General features: G+C 42.1%; 1 protein-coding gene across 1 annotated transcript in view; it reads left to right on the forward strand.

The window, feature by feature from the left end:
- Positions 1–23,161, forward strand: part of LOC122798756 (zinc finger protein 260-like) — a 124,577-nt gene that overhangs the window by 95,949 nt on the left and 5,467 nt on the right. The window contains exon 3 of the mRNA XM_044067860.1: positions 5,650–5,772. Within this exon, the coding sequence (XP_043923795.1) occupies positions 5,650–5,772 (123 nt within the window). The remainder of the gene's footprint in view (positions 1–5,649; positions 5,773–23,161) is intronic.

The following is a 23,161-nucleotide window of genomic DNA, read 5'->3' on the forward strand; positions in this document are numbered from 1 at the left end:
CTGGTTTCCCAGTGAACATGTCCCCAAATTCCTGCAACACTGCTTGGATTTCTCGAACCTGGGTAGGAGATAGCTGGTGGGACTTTGCTACCCCTTCCACTGAGGTGTCAGCCTGAGCCTCACTGAGGAGACCATTCCTCAGATCTCCCTCAGACTCATCCTGCAATCCACTGCAAATGCTCAGCACGAGGCCCTCCCTATCATGGTAAGGTTTCATCATGTTAACATGGTACAATGTGTGCCCCTGCCTTCTGCCTAGCACTTCCATCATGTAATTAACATCACTTATCTTTCTCAGTTTCCCTATTACTCTAGCATGTCCAAAGGTCAGTCAATGGTTTCCTCTCCAGTCCAGCTGGTGAATCTGGGAATTTTGAGGCAATGTTACAACTGTCTCATGTACACGGACAACCTCTCCTCTTCCAAACAGGTTCAAATATATGTGAGAGATGCAACTATTTAGCCAAACTGGAGGCTGAGCTCTCTCATCTCAAAACTGGTGTAACCAGTCAGAAGGAGAAGGTAACCTCACACAACACAATTCCAGTATCACATAGTCCCACCACATCAGCGAACCAAACACATAAATACACAAAAACATACTCGGAGGCTCTAAATAAAAATCTACCTAAGCAACAGAGACCTCCAAAGCAGACATCCAAGCAAACACTACCTCAAAACAAAACACATACAACACATAACCCACAAAGTCAGTGTGCCAAGCAGCCACAGCCCTTAAGGCTGAATAACACACCTGATACTCTTGTTATAGGTGACTCTATTGTCAGACACACTGACGTCCCGCTCACCAGGCTGAATAAAGAGAAGGTCACAGTGAGCTGCCTGTCGGGCGCTAGGATCCGCCACATAATGCAAGCACTCAGGTCACTCCAAAGCAAATACAAATATGACTCAGTCATTGTACATGCTGGTGTGAATGACCTGAGGTACCTCCCTGGACTACATGAAAGGGACATGAGGAGCTCTCTGATCATGTAGCCCAGGCTGGTATGACCCTGACCTTGAGCAGCATCTTACCCTCACCTAGAATGATGCCACAGTACAAAGACAAAATGATCAATTTTAACAATTGGCTAAAATTTTGGTGTCATTCAAAGGGAATCCAGTGTCTGTCAGCCTGGGATGACATGCTCGACAAGCCACGTTGCTTAGCGAGGCGGCTTGCACCTGTCACCACTGGGCTTTCGGATATTGGCAAAGGCTCTTGCCACCCCATAGTGCCTTTTTAGGCAAGGCTCAAAAGTCAAACCCACCCCCATAGAGAGCACAAGGAACAAGAAACTAAGGGTAATGCTGCTAAACGCCAGAAGTCTTAACCTCAAGATGCACGCACTCAAAGCTCTCCTCAGTATGGAGAACATCGATATCTGTGCAGTGGCAGAAACCTGGTTCAAGGCTCCAGAGAGCACCCCAGCACTACCAGGCTATACCTCATATCATGCTTTTCGCCCCAAAACCCGGACCGAACCACAAAAGGAGGAGTTTCCATATTTATCAAGGATATCCACACCTCCAGGTTAGTGGCATTGCATGAAGTATCGGAGACCATCCATGTGCAACTAACAGTGGGCAAGACTGCTTTTCAGTTTATAGCATCCTACAGACCACCCTCTCAAAGTCAGGAATCCCATTCGGCTTTCCTGAAAACATTGGAGAACATGAAGATCTCTCCGAACACCATTATATTGGGCGACTTCAACTACCTAAACATTGACTGGAAGCACTACTCAAGCCCCAGCACCTTAGCCCAAAGATTCCTGGAAATTATAAACTCAAATGCTATGGAACAACTAGTCACCACTCCCACAAGAGGGGACAACATACTAGACCTGATCATTACCAACATGGGGACTCTATGCTCCACACCAGAAGTATATCCCTCATTGGTAAGATCAGACCATAAATTAATTTCACTGGATGTCCACATCCCGACTCCATCCCCAGCCCAGAAAACCACAGTGAAAAACTTCTCAAAAGCGAACTTCTCACTTCTCAAAACCGAAGTGGAATCCTTCAAGGCCACAGGGCCAGTGGAAACTACAGCCCAAACTGCAGAATCCTATATAAATGCATTCTACAGACATCTCCAGGAATGCATGGATCATGCTATCCCAAACAAAACCAAGACCCAATCATCCAAAGGCAGGCGTCCAGTCTGGTGGACCCCAGCCATAAATAAACTGTACAACAGAAGGAGGAAGCTACTACATGATAGAGCAAAATCCCTAATAGGGAAGGCATCTCTGATCAGTCCTAGCAAAAAATTACAATCCCTCATAAAACCCTCCAAGGCCAGCTTCGAGAGAAAAATTGCACAGGACACCAAAGACAATCATAAGGCCTTTTCAGTTATGTTAGAAACTTGGGATGCAACTCCCAGACTTGTTCTGAGTTGATTCTAAATGACAAAAAATACACTGAACCCACAGACATCGCCAATATCCTGGCAGACAGGTTCAGTGCGAACTTCTCCACCCCCTCCCCCCCAAAAGAGCAAATATCTATCCTGGCAGAGGGCTGCCTCCCAAACATCTCAGATGCTCAGGTGAAAGCTGCCCTCTCCAAAGCAAAACACTGCTTCCATGGGACCAGATGGCGTCCCAGGTTGCGTCCTACATGAACTACAAGAGGAACTAATCCCTCAAATAAAACAGCTATACAATCTCAGCCTCACTACAGGATATGTGCCCACAGAATGGCGTACAGCAACAGTGGTCCCACTCCACAAAGGTGGAGCATCTACGGACCCTGGAAACTATCGCCCCATAAGCCTGACTAGCTTAGTCTGCAAGGCTATGGAGAGGATCATCATGGAGCTCATAAACAAAGACATTGGGGACCTACAGACACTAGATCCTACCCAGTTCGGCTTTGTCAAGGGCAGATCCTGCCTTTTGAACCTAGTTGACTTCTTTGAAACAGTCACCAAAGCCATAGATGAAGGAAAGGTAGTCCACACAGCCTATCTGGACCTTGCAAAGGCATTTGACACAATACCCCACTCGGGCATCATAGATAAGCTATCCAGCTTAAATATAAACCCCTATGTCACAAGATGGGTGCAAACTGGCTCAAAGACAGAACCCACAGAGTGAGAGTTGCTGGAGCCATGTCAGACTCAAAACCGGTCACAAGTGGCGTCCCACAGGGTTCTGTCCTGGGACCACTCTTGTTCGGTATATACTTTTCCGGTACAGGCAAACATGGGAGGACTATGGCTCACCAAGTTCGAGCGACTGCAAACTGGGCCATAATCAACTCTCCAGCTGACACAAACATCCTTCAAAAGGTCTCACAGAGACAGATAACTGGTGCCAGTGCCATGGTTTAAAGCTAAATGCCAAAAAATGTATAGTCATACCCTTTGGCAAAAACAATCTGCCCACAAATTACCACATAGGCGGAAACCCATTAAGTACAGAGAAAGTTATTAGAGATCTGGGGACCCAAGTTGATAGCAATCTCTCCTTTGAAAACCACATTGCCAAAGTGGTTAGAAAGACCTTCTACATAGCCCACCTCATCACGAAGGGTTTCACATCTAGATCAAGAGAGGTAATCGTGCCCCTTTATTCATCCCTCATCAGGCCCATCATAGAATACAATGCCCCTTTTGGGATGTACCTTACCCGACACCTGCAGCAATTAGAAAGACCCCAAAAGTATCTCACCAAGAGGATCAAGGGTCTCAAACAGATGCCATATACTGCTCGGTTAAAAAAACTCCAGCTCTACTCAGTTGCATACCGCCTACTTGGCGATCTATGCCTGACATACAAAGCTATGTCAAATCCAGAATTAATGGACATGCTCCACCTCAGTAAATCTAGATCCCTTAGAGCCACACGCTCGAGGGACTTGAACCTCAGCACAAAAATAAATAGAACTTGCTGGAGGGACAGGTTCATAACCCAGAGGCTCCCTTCGCTCTGGAATAGAATTCCAGTTCATGTGAGGCAGAGCACCTCACTGAATCTCTTCAAGAAGAATCTCGATAAGTGGATGGGGGATCGTAGGTTTGTCCCAGGGATTACTCCTGTGTCACTATTAGACAGAGGCACAGTAAACTAAACCTTAAAAAAGGGCACAGTAAACTCAAATCAAGGGGTGGCGTAAGCCATACAGAATCGGGCTAGGCTTATAATTGCCCCAGGGCAGATAGCCTAGTATGAACCTATGAACCTATGAACCACCTTGTAGGGTCCCTCCCAAGCTGCTTGGAGCTTGTTGTGTCTGACAAGAATAAGAACCATTACCTGCTGCCCCACAGCATACTCTCTAGCTTGAGCATTCCTGTCATACCACACCTTTTTCTGTTTTGGGCTTCTACCAGATTCTCCTGGGCCAAGCCCATGAGTTCCCTGAGCCTTGTCCTAAGGTTTAGGACATATGACACAACAGACTCCTTGTGAGACTCGCACTCACCTTCCCACTCATCTCAAATTAAATCTAGAGGTCCCCTCACCCTATGCCCATCCAGTAACTCAAAGGGTGAGAAACCTGTGGATTCCTGGGGAACCTCTCTGTAAGCAAGCAACAGATGGGACAAATATTTGGCCCACTCCCTCTTAAACTGATCTGCAAGTGCCCACAGCATGAAACAGTATTTCTTTACATCTAGGACAACAAACCTGTAGTTTACATTCATATTTACAAATAATTCTATTTGGCTAGGCTGGCAGCCTTCATCTATCTTTACCCAGTCTTCACAATTTTATTTAACATTTATTAATCGATAAAATCCGACTTGGAACAAAGCCAATTTTCAATGGAGACCCAGGGAGAAACACTCCAGACGCATGTATTTGCAATGTGGGAAGAAACACCCAGATGAAACCCACACAAATGCAGTGTGGACATGTAGACTCCACACAGAAGGCATCCCAGCTGAGAATTGAACCAGAGAACCTCTTGCTGTAAGCTGACAATGCTACCGCTGCGCCATCCAGGTTAGGTGAGTGTTCATGTTATGAAGTCCAGTGCTGTGTAAGAAATGCCTATATTGCTCTAAAGTAGTTTTATGTGTTAAGTATAATTGTAGATAAGTGACTGACTGAGTTTAAACAGTTAAATTGTAAGAGCTACACCACTGCTTAAACATGGCTGAAGATATATCTTGTATAAATGTGTTTATTTAACATAGCCTGATGTACATTGTTCTGTTATTATGTTACTATGTTCTGTTATTATGTTACTATGTTGAGATTTTACATTGTGATGGTTTGTGTCATGTCTTCCTAGTGTTCTGTTTGTCATTTAATTTGGCTAGGGTTGTAATTTGAAAATTGTCCCTCACATTGCATAATTTACTAGGTTAATGAATACAAAATAAATAAATAATGCATATAGGTTATCCTGAAGGTTTCTGAACTTCTGCATCAAGACTACATACCTTCCATACGTATAGAAAAAGCAGGCTAATAACAATGTGCATATGCTTCTGTTGAGAATTGTAGTGCTGTTCTTGTCAAGAGAGAATGAAAAGATAGAACAGTATAAGGATGTGGACAGTAGTTATTATCAGTACCAATCAACAATGAAAGATTAAACCTGTTTTAAACATAGTCCAACTATTCGTGAGAGGATCCTTTTTCTAACTGTACAGTTTCTGCTGATTTTGATTTCCAGGGTACAACATCCCAGTGGAACATCTGTGGTTACTTATTAATATAGATGAGGCAGTCCCATTTGATGGTCATGAAAGAGAAATGGTGATGCAACACAGCCAGCTTCCTGGCAGCGATATCTGCAGTAAGTACAAGTTCAGATAATTAACTGGTCGGCTTCCTGACAGTGATATCAGCATTAAGTACAAGGTCAGATAATTAACTGGTCGGCTTCCTGACAGTGATATCAGCATTAAGTACAAGGTCAGATAATTAACTAGTCAGGTTCCTAACAGCAGTATCAGCGTAAGTACAAGTTTGGATAATTAATTGGTCAGCTTCCTGGCGGCAATAGCAGTAAGTACAAGGTCAGATAATTAACTGGTCAGCTTCCTGACAGTGGTACCAGCAGTAAGTACAAGTTCAGATAATTAACTTCTCAGCTTCTTGACAGCAGTAAGTACAAGTTTAGATAAATAACTGCTTGGTGGGTTCCCATTTTTAGGTGCAGATAAATAAAGAAGTTTGACGTGACAGAGGATGACAGTTTACTTCTGATAGAGACATCAGTGTTGCAAAGATCAAACCCCTCAATGGAGGCAGCCATATAAAACCTGAGAAATAAATACATTCTCAAAAGCTTCTGGCGCTGTTTGATAAAGATTTGATTGTTTTTCTGATGGTCTGGTTTGAATGGGAAAGCTGGACAGTGGTAGAGCTGGTTGGCATAGGATAAAAGTTAGAAGCAAATATCAGCTCATCCATCATAGGCTTACTGGGTGTGATCAGACTCCTATTTTACAAATGCCCCCTCCAGATCTACATGGGCAAAACAGAGGCAGCCTGCCAGAAATGTGCTCTCACACTAAACAAGTGTGAGGATGAAGAGGAGTTCCAAGTGGCACTTCTGGGCCCAAAATGTCAGGCAACAGTATATCTGCTGGTTGCCTGAGGTAGAGAATGTCGTCAGCAAAAGAAAATAAAAACCATGTGCAACGACTTATTGTCTCCAGATTCCCATGCTTCAAAACACAGAAAGATGCATCATCTGGTAGTGATGTGGCGTGTTATGGGTCATGTACAATAGAGGAAAAAGGTGGGTCATCTGGGGGGCTGCATGAGCTGGATGATCAAGAAATACATTTCTCATTGGCTACATAGTATAGAGGTCTAAAGCTATGATCTTGACTGAAATGATCAGGGTCAGTTAATGTTCCACACACTGGAGAATCTGACCATGGAGGGTTGCACTCTATGACTGATGCCTGGTTGCCCATCCTGGGGAGGAAAGTGCTCTAGTCTGCTGTGTTCCTGAACTGTCATGAAGTAAGAATACAAGGCTACAAAGCACAGCATAAAGGCTGAGGACATGAGCTCAACATGCAGTTGTGGAGCGGTTAACATTGTTGCCTCACAGCAAGAGGATCTCCAGTTTGATTCTTGGCTGGGGTGCATTCGGTGTGGAGTCTGCATATCCTCCTTGCATTTGTATGGGTTTTCTCTGAATGCTCTGGTTTCCTCCCACATTATAAAGACATGTGTCTGGAGCATTTCTCCCCAGGCCTCAGCTGAAAATTGACTTCATTCCAAGTCGGACTTCCCGGTAAACAATGTTAAATAAAAATTAAATAAATGTATCTAGAGTGTTTCTCCACAAGTATCCATTGAAAATTGTCTCATTCCAAGTTGGACTTTCCGGGTAAACAATTGTTAAATAAGTAAAATAAATGTGATTTTTTACATCTTTACACCAACTAGCTGTACACTTCAGTACATAGAATCTTGACCCCTTTTCCAGCTTTTTTTTTTTTAAGTCTGCCATCACTCACGTAGAGTGGGTAAGATGGGGAGATCGCCCATAATGCGAGTATGTCAGACACATTACGAGTATGTCACACACGATGTCAGTATGTCACAGACGATGCGAGCATGTCAGACACAGTCTGAGTATGTCACACACGATGCAAGTATGTCAGACACAGTGCAAGTTGCTAAGACTAAGCAGCATCCCACTGTCCTACTAATTATACTTGTAGAAGACGTGCACCCAAACCCAGGTTCCATCACTACAACTGTTATGACCTAACTAAGCAGTGTGCCATTGTCCTAGTCATTATACTGCAGAAAACATGCAACAAAATCCAGGTCCAGAAAACCTGCACAAAAATCCAGGTTCCGTCACTACAACTGTTATGACCTAACTAAGCAGTGTCCCACTGTCCTACTAACTACACACAGAAGACATCCACCCAAACCCAAGTTCCATCACTACAACTGTTATGACCTAACTAAGCAATGTCCCACTGCGCTACTAATTGTACTTGTAGAAGACATGCACCCAAATCCAGGTTCCATCACTACAACTGTTATGACTTAACTAAGCAGTGTCCCACTGTCCTACTCACTACATGCAGAAGACCTGCACCAAAACCCAGGTTCCATCACTACAACCGTTATGACCTATCTAAGCAGTAACCCTCTGTCCTATTAATTATACTTGTAGAAGACGTGCACGAAAACCCAGGTTCCATAACTAGAATTGCTAGGACCTAACTAAGCAGTGTCCCACTGTCCTACTAACTGTACTGCAGAAGACCTGCACCAAAACCCAGGTTCCATCACTACAACTGTTATGACCTAACTAAGCTGTATCCCTCTGTCCTACTAATTATACATGTAGAAGACATGCTCCAAAACCCAGGGTCCATCACTACAACTGTTATGACCTAATTAAGCAGTGTCCCACTGTCCTACTAATTATACATGTAGAAGACTTTCACCACAACCAGGTTCCATCACTACAACTGTTATGTCCTAACTAAGCAGTGTCCCATTGTCCTACTAACTATACTTGTAGAAGACATGCACCCAAATCCAGGTTCCATCACTAAATCTGATATAACCTAACTGAGAAGTGTCCCCTGTCCTTCTAATTATACTTGTAGAAGACATGCACCCAAATCCAGGTTCCATCACTACACCTATGACCTAACTAAGCAGTGTCCCACTGTCCTACTAATTATACTTGTTGAAGACATGCGCCCAAACCCAGGTTCCATCACTACACCTCTTATAACCTAACTAAGCAGTGTACCACTGTCCTACTAACTACACTACAGAAGACATCCACGCAAACCCAGGTTCCATCACTACAACTGTTATAACCTAATTAAGCAGTGTCGCACTGTCCTACTAATTGTACTGCAGAAGACATGCACCCAAACCCAGGTTCCATCACTACAACTGTTATGTCCTAACTAAGCAGTGTCCCACTGTCCTTACTACCTAACTAAGAAGTGTCCTATTGTCCTACTAATTGTACTGCAAAAGACATGCACCAAAACCCAGGTTCCATCACTAGAACTGTTATGACATAACTAAGAAGTGTCAAACTGTCCTACTAATTATTCTTATAGAAGACATAGACCCAAACCCAGATTCCATCACTACAACTGTTATGTCCGAACTAAGTGTCCCACTGTCCTACTAATTACACTTGTAGAAAACATGCACCAAAACCCAGGTTCCATAACTACAAATGTTATGACCTAACTAAGGAGTGTCCCCTGTCCTACTAATTATACTGCAGAAGACATGCATCCAAACCCAAGTTCCCTCACTGCAGTTGTTATGACCTACCAGCTCTACTACTGTCCAGCTTTCCCATTCAAACCAGATCATCAGAAAAACAATCAAATCTTTATCAAACAGTGCCACAAGCTTTTGAGAATGTATTTATTTCTCAGGTTTTATATGGCGGCCTCCATTGAGGGGTTTGATCTTTGCAACACTGATGTCTCTATCAGTAGTAAACTGTCATCCTCTGTCACGTCAAACTTCTTTATTTATCTGCACCTAAAAATGTGTCCCCCTGTCCTACTAATTATACTTATAGAAGACATGCACCCAAACCCAGGTTCAATCACTAAAACTGTTATGACCTAACAAAGCAGTGTCCCACTGTCCTACTAACTACATTGCAGAAGACATGCACCCAAACCCAGGTTCCATCACTACAACTGTTATGACCTAACTAAGCAGTGTCCCACTGTCCTACTAATTGTACTGCAGAAGACCTGCACCAAAAACCAGGTTCCATCACAACCACTGTTAGGACCTAACTAAGCAGTGTTCCACTGTCCAACTAATTATACTTGTAGAAGACGTGCACCAAAACCCAGGGTCCATCACTATAACTGTTACGACCTAACTAAGCAGTGTCCCGCTGTCCTACTAATACCACTGCAGAAGAAATGCCCCCAAACCCAGATTTCATTACTACAACTGTTATGACCTAACTTAGCAGTGTCCCACTGTCCTACTAATTATACTTGTAGAAGACATGCAAAAAAACCCAGGTTCCATCACTATAACTGTTATGTCCTAACTAAGCAGTGTCCCATTGTCTTACTAACTATACTTGTAGAAGGCATGCATTCAAATCCAGGTTCCATCACTACAACTGTTAGGACCTAACTATGCAGTGTCCCATTGTCCTAGTAATTATACTGCAGGAAACATACAACAAAACCCAGGTCCCATCACTACAGCTGTTATGACCTAACTAAGCAGTGTCAACTGTCCTACTAATTATACTTGTAGAAGACCTGCACCAAAAACAGGTTCCATCACTACAACTGTTATGACCTATCTAAGCAGTAACCCTCTGTCCTATTAATTATACTTGTAGAAGACGTGCACAAAAACACAGGTTTCATAACTAGAATTGCTAGGACCTAACTAAGCAGTGTCCCACTGTCCTACTAATTATACTGTAGAAGACATGCACCAAAACCCAGGTACCATAATTACAACTGTTTTGACCTAACTAAGCAGTGTCCCACTGAACTACTAACTGTACTGCAGAAGACCAGCACCAAAACCCAGGTTCCATCACTACAACTGTTATGACCTAACTAAGCAATGTCCCACTGTCCTACTAATTGTACTGCAGAAGACCTGCACCAAAACCCTGGTTCCATCACTACAACTGTTATGACCTAACTAAGCAGTGTCCCACTGTCCTACTAATTATACTTGTAGAAGAAGTTCACCAAAACCCAGGTTCCATCACTATAACTGTTATGTCCTAACTAAGGAGTGTCCCATTGTCCTACTAACTATACTTGTAGAAGACATGCACCCAAATCCAGGTTCCATCACTACAGCTATGACCTAACTAAGCAGTGTCCCACTGTCCTACTAATTATACTTGTTGAAGAAATGCACCCAAACCCAGGTTCCATCACTGCAACTGTTATGACCTAACTAAGCAGTGTCCCACTGTCCTACTAATTATACTGCAGATGACATGCACCAAAACCCAGGTTCCAGCCCTACAACTATTATGACCTAACTAAGCTGTAGCCCTCTGTCCTACTAATTATACTTGTAGAAGATGTGGACCAAATCCCAGGTTCCATCACTAGAACTGTTATGACCTATCTAAGTAGTGTCCCACTGTCCTACTATTTGTACTGTAGAAGACCTGCACCAAAAACACAGGTTCCATCACTGCAACTGTTATGACCTAACTAAGCAGTGTCCCACTGTCCTACTAATTATACTTGTAGAAGACATGCACCCAAACCCAGGTTCCATCACTGCAACTGTTATGACCTAAATTAGCAGTGTCCCCCTGTCCTACTAATTATACTTGCAGAAGACATGCACCAAAACCGAGGTTCCATCACTACAATTGTTATGACCTAACTTAGCAGTGTCCCACTGTCCTAGTAATTATACTTGTAGAAGATGTGCACCCAAACCCAGGTTCCATCACTACAACTGTTATGACTTACCTAAGCAGTGTCCCATTGTCCTAGTAATTATACTGCAGAAAAAATGCAACAAAACCAAGGTGTCATCACTAGAACTGTTATGACCTAAGACATGTCCCACTGTCCTACTAATTATACTTGTAGAAGACGGGCACCCAAACCCAGGTTCCATCACTACAACTGTTATGACCTAACTAAGCAGTGTCCCACTGTCCTACTAATTGTACTGCAGAAGACCTGCACCAAAACCCAGGTTCCATCACTACAACCATTGTGACCTGTCTAAGCAGTATCCCTCTGTCCTACTAATTATACTTGTAGAAGATGTGCACGAAAACCCAGGTTCCATAACTAGCATTGTTATGACCTAACTAAGCAGTGTCCCACTGTCCTACTAATTATACTGCAGAAGACATGCACCAAAATCCAGGTTCCATCACTACAACTGTTATGACTTAACTAAGCAGTGTCCCACTGGCCTACTAATTGTACTTTCAGAAGACATGCACCAAAACCCAGGTTCCATCACTGCAACTGTTATAACCTAACTAAGAAGAATCAAACTGTCCTACTAATTATTCTTGTAGAAGACATGCAAAAAAACCCAAGTTCCATCACTACAACTGTTATGACCTAACTAAGCAGTGTCCCACTGTCCTACTAATTATACTTGTAGAAGATATGCACCTAAACCCAGCTTCCATCACTACAACTGTTATGACCTAACTAAGCAATGTCCCACTGTCCTACAAATTATACAGCAGAAGACATGCACCACAACCCAGGTTCCATCACTACAACTGTTATGACCTAACTAAGCTGTATCCCTCTGTCCTACTAATTATACTTGTAGAAGATGTGCACCAAAACCCAAATTCCATCACTAGAACTGTTATGACCTAAGTAAGCATTGTCCCACTGTCCTATTAATTGTAGTGCAGAAGACCAGCACCAAAACCCTGGTTCCATCACTATAACTGTTATGACCTAACTAAGCATTGTCACACTGTCCTACTAATTATTCTTGTAGAAGACATGCAAAGAAACCCAAGTTCCATCACTACAACTGTTATGACCTAACTAAGCAGTGTCCCACTGTCCTACTAATTATACTTGTAGAAGATGTGCAAAAAAATCCAGGTTCCATCACTACAACTGTTATAACCTAATTAAGCAGTGTCGCACTGTCCTACTAACTACACCCCAGAAGACATGCACCAAAACCCAGGTTCCATCACTACAACTGTTATGAACTAACTAAGCAGTATCCCACTGTCCTACTAATTACACTGTAGAAGGCATGTACCAAAACCCAGGGTCCATCACTACAGCTGTTACGACCTAACTAAGCAGTGTCCCGCTGTCCTACTAATACCACTGCAGAAGAAATGCCCCCAAACCCAGATTCCATTACTACAACTGTTATGACCTAACTTAGCAGTGTCCCACTGTCCTACTAATTATACTTGTAGAAGATGTGCAAGAAAATCCAGGTTCCATCACTACAACTGTTATAACCTAATTAAGCAGTGTCGCACTGTCCTACTAACTACACCCCAGAAGACATCCACCCAAACCCAGGTTCCATCACTACAACTGTTATGTCCTAACTAAGCAGTGTCCCACTGTCCCACTAATTGTACTGCAGAAGACATGCACCAAAACTCAAGTTCCCTCACTACACCTGTTACGACCTAACTAAGCAGTGTCCCACTGTCCTTACGACCTAACTAAGAAGTGTCCCATTGTCCTACTAATTGTACTGCAGAAGACATGCACCAAAACCCAGGTTCCATCACTAGAACTGTTATGACTTAACTAAGAAGTGTCAAACTGTCCTACTAATTATTCTTATAGAAGACATAGACCCAAACCCAGATTCCAGCACTACAACTGTTGTGTCCTAACTAAGTGTCCGACTGTCCTACTAATTACACTTGTAGAAAACATGCACCAAAACCCAGGTTCCATAACTACAACTGTTTTGACCTAACTAAGGAGTGTCCCCTGTCCTACTAATTATACTGCAGAAGACATGCATCCAAACCCAGGTTCCCTCACTACAGTTGTTATGACCTACCAGCTCTACCACTGTCCAGCTTTCCCATTCAAACCAGACCATCAGAAAAACAATCAAATCTTTATCAAACAGTGCCACAAGCTTTTGAGAATGTATTTATTTCTCAGGTTTTATATGGCTGCCTCCATTGAGGGGTTTGATCTTTGCAACACTGATGTCTCTATCAGTAGTAAACTGTCATCCTCTGTCACGTCAAACTTCTTTATTTATCTGCACCTAAAAATGTGTCCCCCTGTCCTATTAATTATACTTATAGAAGACATGCACCCAAACCCAGGTTCAATCACTAAAACTGTTATGACCTAACAAAGCAGTGTCCCACTGTCCTACTAACTACATTGCAGAAGACATGCACCCAAACCCAGGTTCCATCACTACAACTGTTATGACCTAACTAAGCAGTGTCCCACTGTCCTACTAATTGTACTGCAGAAGACCTGCACCAAAACCCAGGTTCCATCACAACCACTGTTAGGACCTAACTAAGCAGTGTTCCACTGTCCAACTAATTATACTTGTAGAAGACGTGCACCAAAACCCAGGGTCCATCACTATAACTGTTACGACCTAACTAAGCAGTGTCCCACTGTCCTACTAATACCACTGCAGAAGAAATGCCCCCAAACCCAGATTCCATTACTACAACTGTTATGACCTAACTTAGCAGTGTCCCACTGTCCTACTAATTATACTTGTAGAAGATGTGCAAAAAAACCCAGGTTCCATCACTATAACTGTTATGTCCTAACTAACCAGTGTCCCATTGTCTTACTAAATATACTTGTAGAAGACATGCACCCAAACCCAGGTTCCATCACTAAATCTGATATAACCTAACTGAGAAGTGTCCCACTGTCCTAATTATACTTGTAGAAGACATGCATTCAAATCCAGGTTCCATCACTACAACTGTTAGGACCTAACTATGCAGTGTCCCATTGTCCTAGTAATTATACTGCAGAAAACATACAACAAAACCCAGGTCCCATCACTACAGCTGTTATGACCTAACTAAGCAGTGTCAACTGTCCTACTAATTATACTTGTAGAAGACCTGCACCAAAAACAGGTTCCATCACTACAACCGTTATGACCTATCTAAGCAGTAACCCTCTGTCCTATTAATTATACTTGTAGAAGACGTGCACGAAAACACAGGTTCCATAACTAGAATTGCTAGGACCTAACTAAGCAGTGTCCCACTGTCCTACTAATTATACTGCAGAAGACATGCACCAAAACCCAGGTACCATAATTACAACTGTTTTGACCTAACTAAGCAGTGTCCCACTGAACTACTAACTGTACTGCAGAAGACCAGCACCAAAACCCAGGTTCCATCACTACAACTGTTATGACCTAACTAAGCAATGTCCCACTGTCCTACTAATTGTACTGCAGAAGACCTGCACCAAAACCCTGGTTCCATCACTACAACTGTTATGACCTAACTAAGCAGTGTCCCACTGTCCTACTAATTATACTTGTTGAAGACATGCACCCAAACCCAGGTTCCATCACTGCAACTGTTATGACCTAACTAAGCAGTGTCCCACTGTCCTACTAATTATACTGCAGATGACATGCACCAAAACCCAGGTTCCATCCCTACAACTATTATGACCTAACTAAGCTGTAGCCCTCTGTCCTACTAATTATACTTGTAGAAGATGTGGACCAAATCCCAGGTTCCATCACTAGAACTGTTATGACCTATCTAAGTAGTGTCCCACTGTCCTACTATTTGTACTGCAGGAGACCTGCACCAAAAACACAGGTTCCATCACTGCAACTGTTATGACCTAAATTAGCAGTGTCCCCCTGTCCTACTAATTATACTTGCAGAAGACATGCACCAAAACCCAGGTTCCATCACTACAACTGTTATGACCTAACTTAGCAGTGTCCCACTGTCCTAGTAATTATACTTGTAGAAGATGTGCACCCAAACCCAGGTTCCATCACTACAACTGTTATGACTTACCTAAGGAGTGTCCCATTATCCTAGTCATTATACTGCAGAAAAAATGCAACAAAACCAAGGTGTCATCACTAGAACTGTTATGACCTAACTAAGCAGTGTCCCACTTTCCTACTAACTACACGCAGAAGACATCCACCCAAACCTAGGTTCCATCACTAGAACTGTTATGACCTAAGATGTGTCCCACTGTCCTTCTAATTATACTTGTAGAAGACATCCACCCAAACCTAGGTTCCATCACTAGAACTGTTATGACCTAAGACATGTCCCACTGTCCTACTAATTATACTTGTAGAAGACGGGCACCCAAACCCAGGGTCCATCACTACAACTGTTATGACCTAACTAAGCAGTGTCCCACTGGCCTACTAATTGTACTTTCAGAAGACATGCACCAAAACCCAGGTTCCATCACTACAACTGTTATGACCTAACTAAGCAGTGTCCCACTGTCCTACTAATTATACTTGTAGAAGACATGCACCCAAACCCAGGGTCCATCACTACAACTGTTATGACCTAACTAAGCAGTGTCCCACTGTCCTACTAATTATACTACAGATGACATGCACCAAAACCCAGGTTCCATCCCTACAAATATTATGACCTAACTAAGCTGTAGCCCTCTGTCCTACTAATTATACTTGTAGAAGATGTGGACCAAATCCCAGGTTCCATCACTAGAACTGTTATGACCTATCTAAGTAGTGTCCCACTGTCCTACTATTTGTACTGCAGGAGACCTGCACCAAAAACACAGGTTCCATCACTGCAACTGTTATGACCTAACTAAGCAGTGTCCCACTGTCCTACTAATTATACTTGTAGAAGACATGCACCCAAACTCAGGTTCCATCACTGCAACTGTTATGACCTAAATTAGCAGTGTCCCCCTGTCCTACTAATTATACTTGCAGAAGACATGCACCAAAACCCAGGTTCCATCACTACAACTGTTATGACCTAACTTAGCAGTGTCCCACTGTCCTAGTAATTATACTTGTAGAAGATGTGCACCCAAACCCAGGTTCCATCACTATAACTGTTATGACTTACCTAAGCAGTGTCCCATTGTCCTAGTAATTATACTGCAGAAAAAATGCAACAAAACCAAGGTGTCATCACTAGAACTGTTATGACCTAACTAAGCAGTGTCCCACTTTCCTACTAACTACACGCAGAAGACATCCACCCAAACCTAGGTTCCATCACTAGAACTGTTATGACCTAAGATGTGTCCCACTGTCCTTCTAATTATACTTGTAGAAGACATCCACCCAAACCTAGGTTCCATCACTAGAACTGTTATGACCTAAGACATGTCCCACTGTCCTACTAATTATACTTGTAGAAGACGGGCACCCAAACCCAGGTTCCATCACTACAACTGTTATGACCTAACTAAGCAGTGTCCCACTGTCCTACTAATTATACTGCAGAAGTCATGCACCAAAATCCAGGTTCCATCACTACAACTGTTATGACTTAACTAAGCAGTGTCCCACTGTCCTACTAATTGTACTGCAGAAGACCCGCACCAAAACCCAGGTTGCATCACTGCAACTGTTATAACCTAACTAAGAAGAATCAAACTGTCCTACTAATTATTCTTGTAGAAGACATGCAAAAAAACCCAAGTTCCATCACTACAACTGTTATGACCCAACTAAGCAGTGTCCCACTGTCCAACTAATTATACTTGTAGAAGATATGCACCTAAACCGAGCTTCCATCACTACAACTGTTATGACCTAACTAAGCAATGTCCCACTGTCCTACAAATTATACTGCAGAAGACATGCACCACAACCCAGGTTCCATCACTACAACTGTTATGACCTAACTAAGCTGTATCCCTCTGTCCTACTAATTATACTTGTAGAAGATGTGCACCAAAACCCAAGTTCCATCACTAGAACTGTTATGACCTAACTAAGCATTGTCCCGCTGTCCTATTAATTGTAGTGCAGAAGACCAGCACCAAAACCCTGGTTCCATCACTATAACTGTTATGACCTAACTAAGCATTGTCACACTGTCCTACTAATTATTCTTGTAGAAGACATGCACCCAAATCCAGGTTCCATCACTACAGCTATGACCTAACTAAGCAGTGTCCCACTGTCCTACTAATTATACTTGTTGAAGACATGCGCCCAAACCCAGATTCCATCACTACAACTGTTATAACCTAACTAAGCAGTGTACCACTGTCCTACTAACTACACTACAGAAGACATCCATGCAAACCCAGGTTCCATCACTACAACTATTATAACCTAACTAAGCAGTGTCGCACTGTCCTACTAACTACAACCCAGAAGACATCCACCCAAACCCAGGTTCCATCACTACAACTGTTATGTCCTAACTAAGCAGTGTTCCACTGTCCCACTAATTGTACTGCTGAAGACCTGCACCAAAACCCAGGTTCCATCACTACAACTGTTATGACCTAACTAAGCAGTGTCTCACTGTCCTACTAATTATACTTCTAGAAGATGTGCACCTAAACCCAGTTTCCATCACTACAACTTTTATGACCTAACTAAGCAGTGTCCCACTGTCCTACTAATTATACTGCAGAAGACATGCACCCCAACCCAGGATCCATCACTACAACTGTTATGACCTAACTAAGTAGTGTCCCCCTGTCCTAGTAATTATACTGCAGAAGACCTGTACCCCAACCCAGGTTCAATCACTACAACTGTTATGACCTAACTAAGCAGTGCCCCACTGTCCTACTAATTATACTTGTAGAATACCTGCACCAAAACCAAGGTTCCATCACTGCAACTGTTATGACCTAACTAAGAAGTCTCTAACTGTCCTACTAATTATTCTTGTAGAAGACATGCACCCAAACCCAGGTTCCATCACTACAACTGTTATGACCTAACTAAGCAGTGTCCCACTGTCCTACTAATTATACATGTAGAAGACATGCACCCAAACCCAGGTTCCATCACTACAACTGTTATGACCTAACTAAGCAGTGTCTCACTGTCCTACTAATTATACTTGTAGAAGATGTGGACCAAAATCCAGGTTCCATCACTAGAACTGTTATGACCTAATTAAGCCTTGTCCCACTGTCCTACTAATTGTACTACAGAAGACCTGCACCAAAACACAGGTTCCATCACTACAACTGTTATGACCTAACTAAGCTGTGTCCCACTGTCCTACAATTTATACTGCAGAAGACATGCACCAAAACCCTGGTCCCATCACTACAACTGTTATGACCTAACTAAACAGTGTCCCCTGTCCTACTAATTATACTTGTAGAAGATGTGCACCCAAACCCTGGTTCCATCACTACAACTGTTATGACTTACCTAAGCAGTGTCCCATTGTCCTAGTAATTATGCTGCAGAAAAAATGCAACAAAACCAAGGTCTCGTCACTAGAACTGTTATGACCTAACTAAGCAGTGTCCCACTGTCCTACTAACTACACACAGAAGACATCCACCCAAACCCAGGTTCCATCACGGGAACTGTTATGACCTAAGACGTGTCCCACTGTCCTTCTAATTATACTTGTAGAAGACATGCACCCAAACCCAGGTTCCATCACTACAACTGTTATGTCATAACTAAGCAGTGTCCTTCTGTCCTACTAATTGTACTGCAGAAGACCTGCACCTAAACCCAGGTTCCATCACTAGAATTGTTATGACCTAACTAAGCAGTGTCCCACCGTCCTACTAATTATTCTTGTAGAAGACATGCTCCAAAACCCAAGTTCCATCACTTCAGCTGTTATGACCAAACTAAGTGTCCCTCTGTCCTACTAATTACACTGCAGAAGAAATGCACCCAAACTCAGGTGCCATCACTACAACTGTTATGTCCTAACTAAGCAGTGTCCCACTGTCCTACTAATTATACTGCAGATGACATGCACCCAAACCCAGCTTCCATCACTAGAACTGTTATGACCTAACTAAGCATTGTCCCGCTGTCCTACTAATTACACTGCAAAAGACATGCACACAAAACCTGGTTACCTCACAACAGTTGTTATGACCTACCTAAGCTGTGTCCCCCTGTCCTACTAATTTTACTTGTAGAAGATGTGCACCCAAACCAAGGTTCCATCACTACGACTTTTATGACCTAACTAAGCAGTGTACCACTGTCCTACTAATTACACTGCAGAAGACATGCACCCCAACCCAGGTTCCATCACTACAGCTGTTATGACCTAATTAAGCATTGCCCCACTGTCCTACTAATTGTACTGCAGAAGACCTGCACCAAAACCCAGGTTTCATCACTACAACTGTTATGACCTAATTAAGCAGTGTCCCACTGTCCTACTAACTACAATTGTTATGACCTAACTAAGCAGTGTCCCTCTGTCCTACTAACTACACACAGAAGACATCCACCCAAACCCAGGTTCCATCACTACAACTGTTATGACCTATCTAAGCAGTATCCCTCTGTCTTACTAATTATACTTCAGAAGACACGCACCAAAACCCAGGTTCCATAACTAGAATTGTTATGACCTAAGCAGTGTCCCACTGTCTTACTAATTTTACTGCAGAAGACCAGCACCAAAACTCAGGTTCCATCACTACAACTATTATGATCTAACTAAGACGTGTCAAACTGTCCTACTAATTATTCTTGTAGATGACATGCACCCAAACCCAGATTGTTGCAGACATCGCGCCCCTGATACTTTCATATACCCTCCCTATTACAAGAAACTTAAAAATATGTTCATAGTCAGTCTCACTAACATGTTTAGATAGTTCACTTACTCTGTCCTTTCTATTAATATGGTACACGTTCCCTAATCAGATCTTTAAACACTCTTGTCAGTTTTACCAACATAAAATTTCAAACATTTCAAACAATGGGCAAGATACACTACGTTTGGTGTTGCATGAAGCAGAAACATTAAAATGATACTGTCTTTTTTCATCTGGATGCATAAACTTGGTACTAATGTCCAAGTAACTACAAAAATTACAATGCCTACACATAGTCAAACCTCCATTTTCTAATGCATTAGCCTTACTCCTTGGGAAACATAACTTTCTTTTAAGGAAGAGCTCATTCCTGAAAAAAATCCGAGGTTGTTGTTCTATAATGTTACTGACACCCTTGTCAGATGTCAGAATTTCCCAATTTTTCCTAACTATGCCCATGTAGGTCTGTACATCAGACGAATAATTAAGGGCATCCTAAGCATCCCTTTGTTACTAGCTTTCCTAGTGACCTGCCTCTTAGAGAAATATGGTTGTGCCACTGAATCTCTGAGTCTGGTTACCTCCTCTATATTATTCTTCACCATCTGCCCATCATAGCCCCTCCCCATCAATTCACTGGTAATACCCTCAGTACATCTCAAGAAGTCAGACTCCCTCCCATTGAGTCTAGAGGCTCTAAAAGCCTGGTTCCTTACCACACTCTTAAAAATATATGGGGGGTTTATACTGTCATATGATAGTAAACTATTGACGTGACATGATTTCCTGTATTGTTCGTATACAGTCTATCATTCTCATCTACCAAAACTGCCACATCCAAAAAATGTATGACCTTGTCAGAGTATGTAAATGTGAACCTTAAAAATGCAGTGTTTTCATTAACATACTTGATAAATTCAGTTAACTGTTGCATAGTTCCACTCCACACAATAAAAAGGTCATCTACAAACCTTCAGAAAAAAGAAATGTATTTACTGAAAGGACCTCTTAACATATATTCAGATTCCCAGACCACCATTACAGCATTGGTGTAGCTATTGGCACACGAAGTGCCCATAGCTATGCCATTTTTCTGCCAATAAAACACCTCCCCAAATAAAAATACATTACAACATAACACTATCTCAAGCAAATCCTTGATGAGTTTGATCTGTCTGGCTTCAAAACTAGAGTATGTCCCAAGAAACCTCTCTATACTATCTATGCCCAGATCATTCGGAATTACGGTGAAAAGTGATACTACGTCCATGGTGACCAAGATATAACGATCCCCATCACTCAATACTTGTATGTGTTCAAATAAATCGGTTAAAAAATGTTCAGTATCTCTTAGTACCTGTGGTACCTCATTAAGTAAGGGTCTCAGATTCTTCTCTCTCTCTCTCATAGGTTTATAGGTAGGTACTAGGCCCGAGGGCATTTTTAAGCCTAGCCAGAGTGTGTCGGCTTTCGCCACCCCTTTGATTAATTAACTGAGCCTCTGTCAAGCAGAGCCAATGAAGTGATCCCAGGGGTGTATTTTCTGTTACCCATCCACTCATCAAGGCTTCTCTTGGAGTGTTTGTGAGGGGCTAATCACATGACCCAAATATTTAAAACCATCTACCAAAACTGCCACATCCAAAAAATGTATGACCTTGTCAGAGTATGTAAATGTGAACCTTACAAATGCAGTGCTTTCATTAACATATTTGATAAATTCAGTTAACTGTTGCGTAGTTCCACTCCACATACTTGATAAATTCAGTTAACTGTTGTGTAGTTCCACTCTAAGAGGCAGGTCACTAGGAAAGCTAGTAACAGTAGTAACAAAGGGATGCTCAGGATGCCCTTATATTATTCGGCTGATGTACAGACCTACATGGGCATAGTTAGGAAAAACTGGCGAATTCTGACGTCTGACAAGGGTGTCAGTAACATTATAGAACAACAACCTCGATTTTTGTTCAGGAATAAGTTCTCCCTTAAGAGAAAGTTATGTTTCCCAAGAAGTAAAGCTAATGCCTTAGAAAATGGAGGTTTGACTATGTGTAGGCATTGTAATTTTTGTAGTTACTTGGACATTAGTACCAAGTTTATGCATCCAGATGAAAAAAGACAGTATAATTTTAATGTTTCTGCTTCATGCAACACCAAACGTAGTGTATCTTGCCCATTGTTTGAAATGTTTGAAATTTTATGTTGGTAAAACTGACAGAATGTTTAAAGATCAGATTAGGGAACGTGTACCACATTAATAGAAAGGACAGAGTAAGTGCACTATCTAAACATGTTAGTGAGACTGATACAGAGGGTGTATGAAAGTATCAGGGGTGGCGATGTCTGCAACAAGACAGAGGCTTTAGAAGCCAAATGGATTGTAAGGCTTAAGGCAGATAGTGGACATGGCCTGAATAACTATGTACTCCTGAAGCCTATATTAAAGAAAATGCCTCTCTTTAGATTAATTTTATGGGTGTATTTCTTGCACTTATTGGAAAAGTCAGTTTTTTTTATATGTATTTTTTATATATGTGTTCTTTATATGAAGTTTTACATATGTATTTTTGTATGAAATTATTCTGAATATATTTCTGCTATTTACAGGTATATAAGGTATATATGTATGTATGGTTTTAAATATTTGCATCATGTGATTATCTAATAGCATGTGACTAGTGCTTTCAGAGCATATAATGAAGGTTAAGATGCAGCATATTTACATCTGATGAAGTGGGGTACACACCTACAAAAGCGCTTATGTTTTTTATTCTGTGGTCTGTTCTACAATAAATAACCTTTATACTGGAATTTACAGCCTACTCCTGGTCCTTCTTTGGTTTAAAAGCAGTAAGGATGTTAAGAGGAAGGTACTGAGTAGGTCACAAAACATTATCATACAGCAAACCAATTAAGGTGATCACCAAGTATTACTTATTTCTTATAATAAAGACAGCGGTGGGATCATGAAAAGAG

This window comes from Protopterus annectens, chromosome 3.part1 (assembly GCF_019279795.1).
Source record: "Protopterus annectens isolate FY-2018-M chromosome 3.part1, PAN1.0, whole genome shotgun sequence".
Classification (NCBI taxonomy): Eukaryota; Metazoa; Chordata; order Ceratodontiformes; family Protopteridae; genus Protopterus; species Protopterus annectens.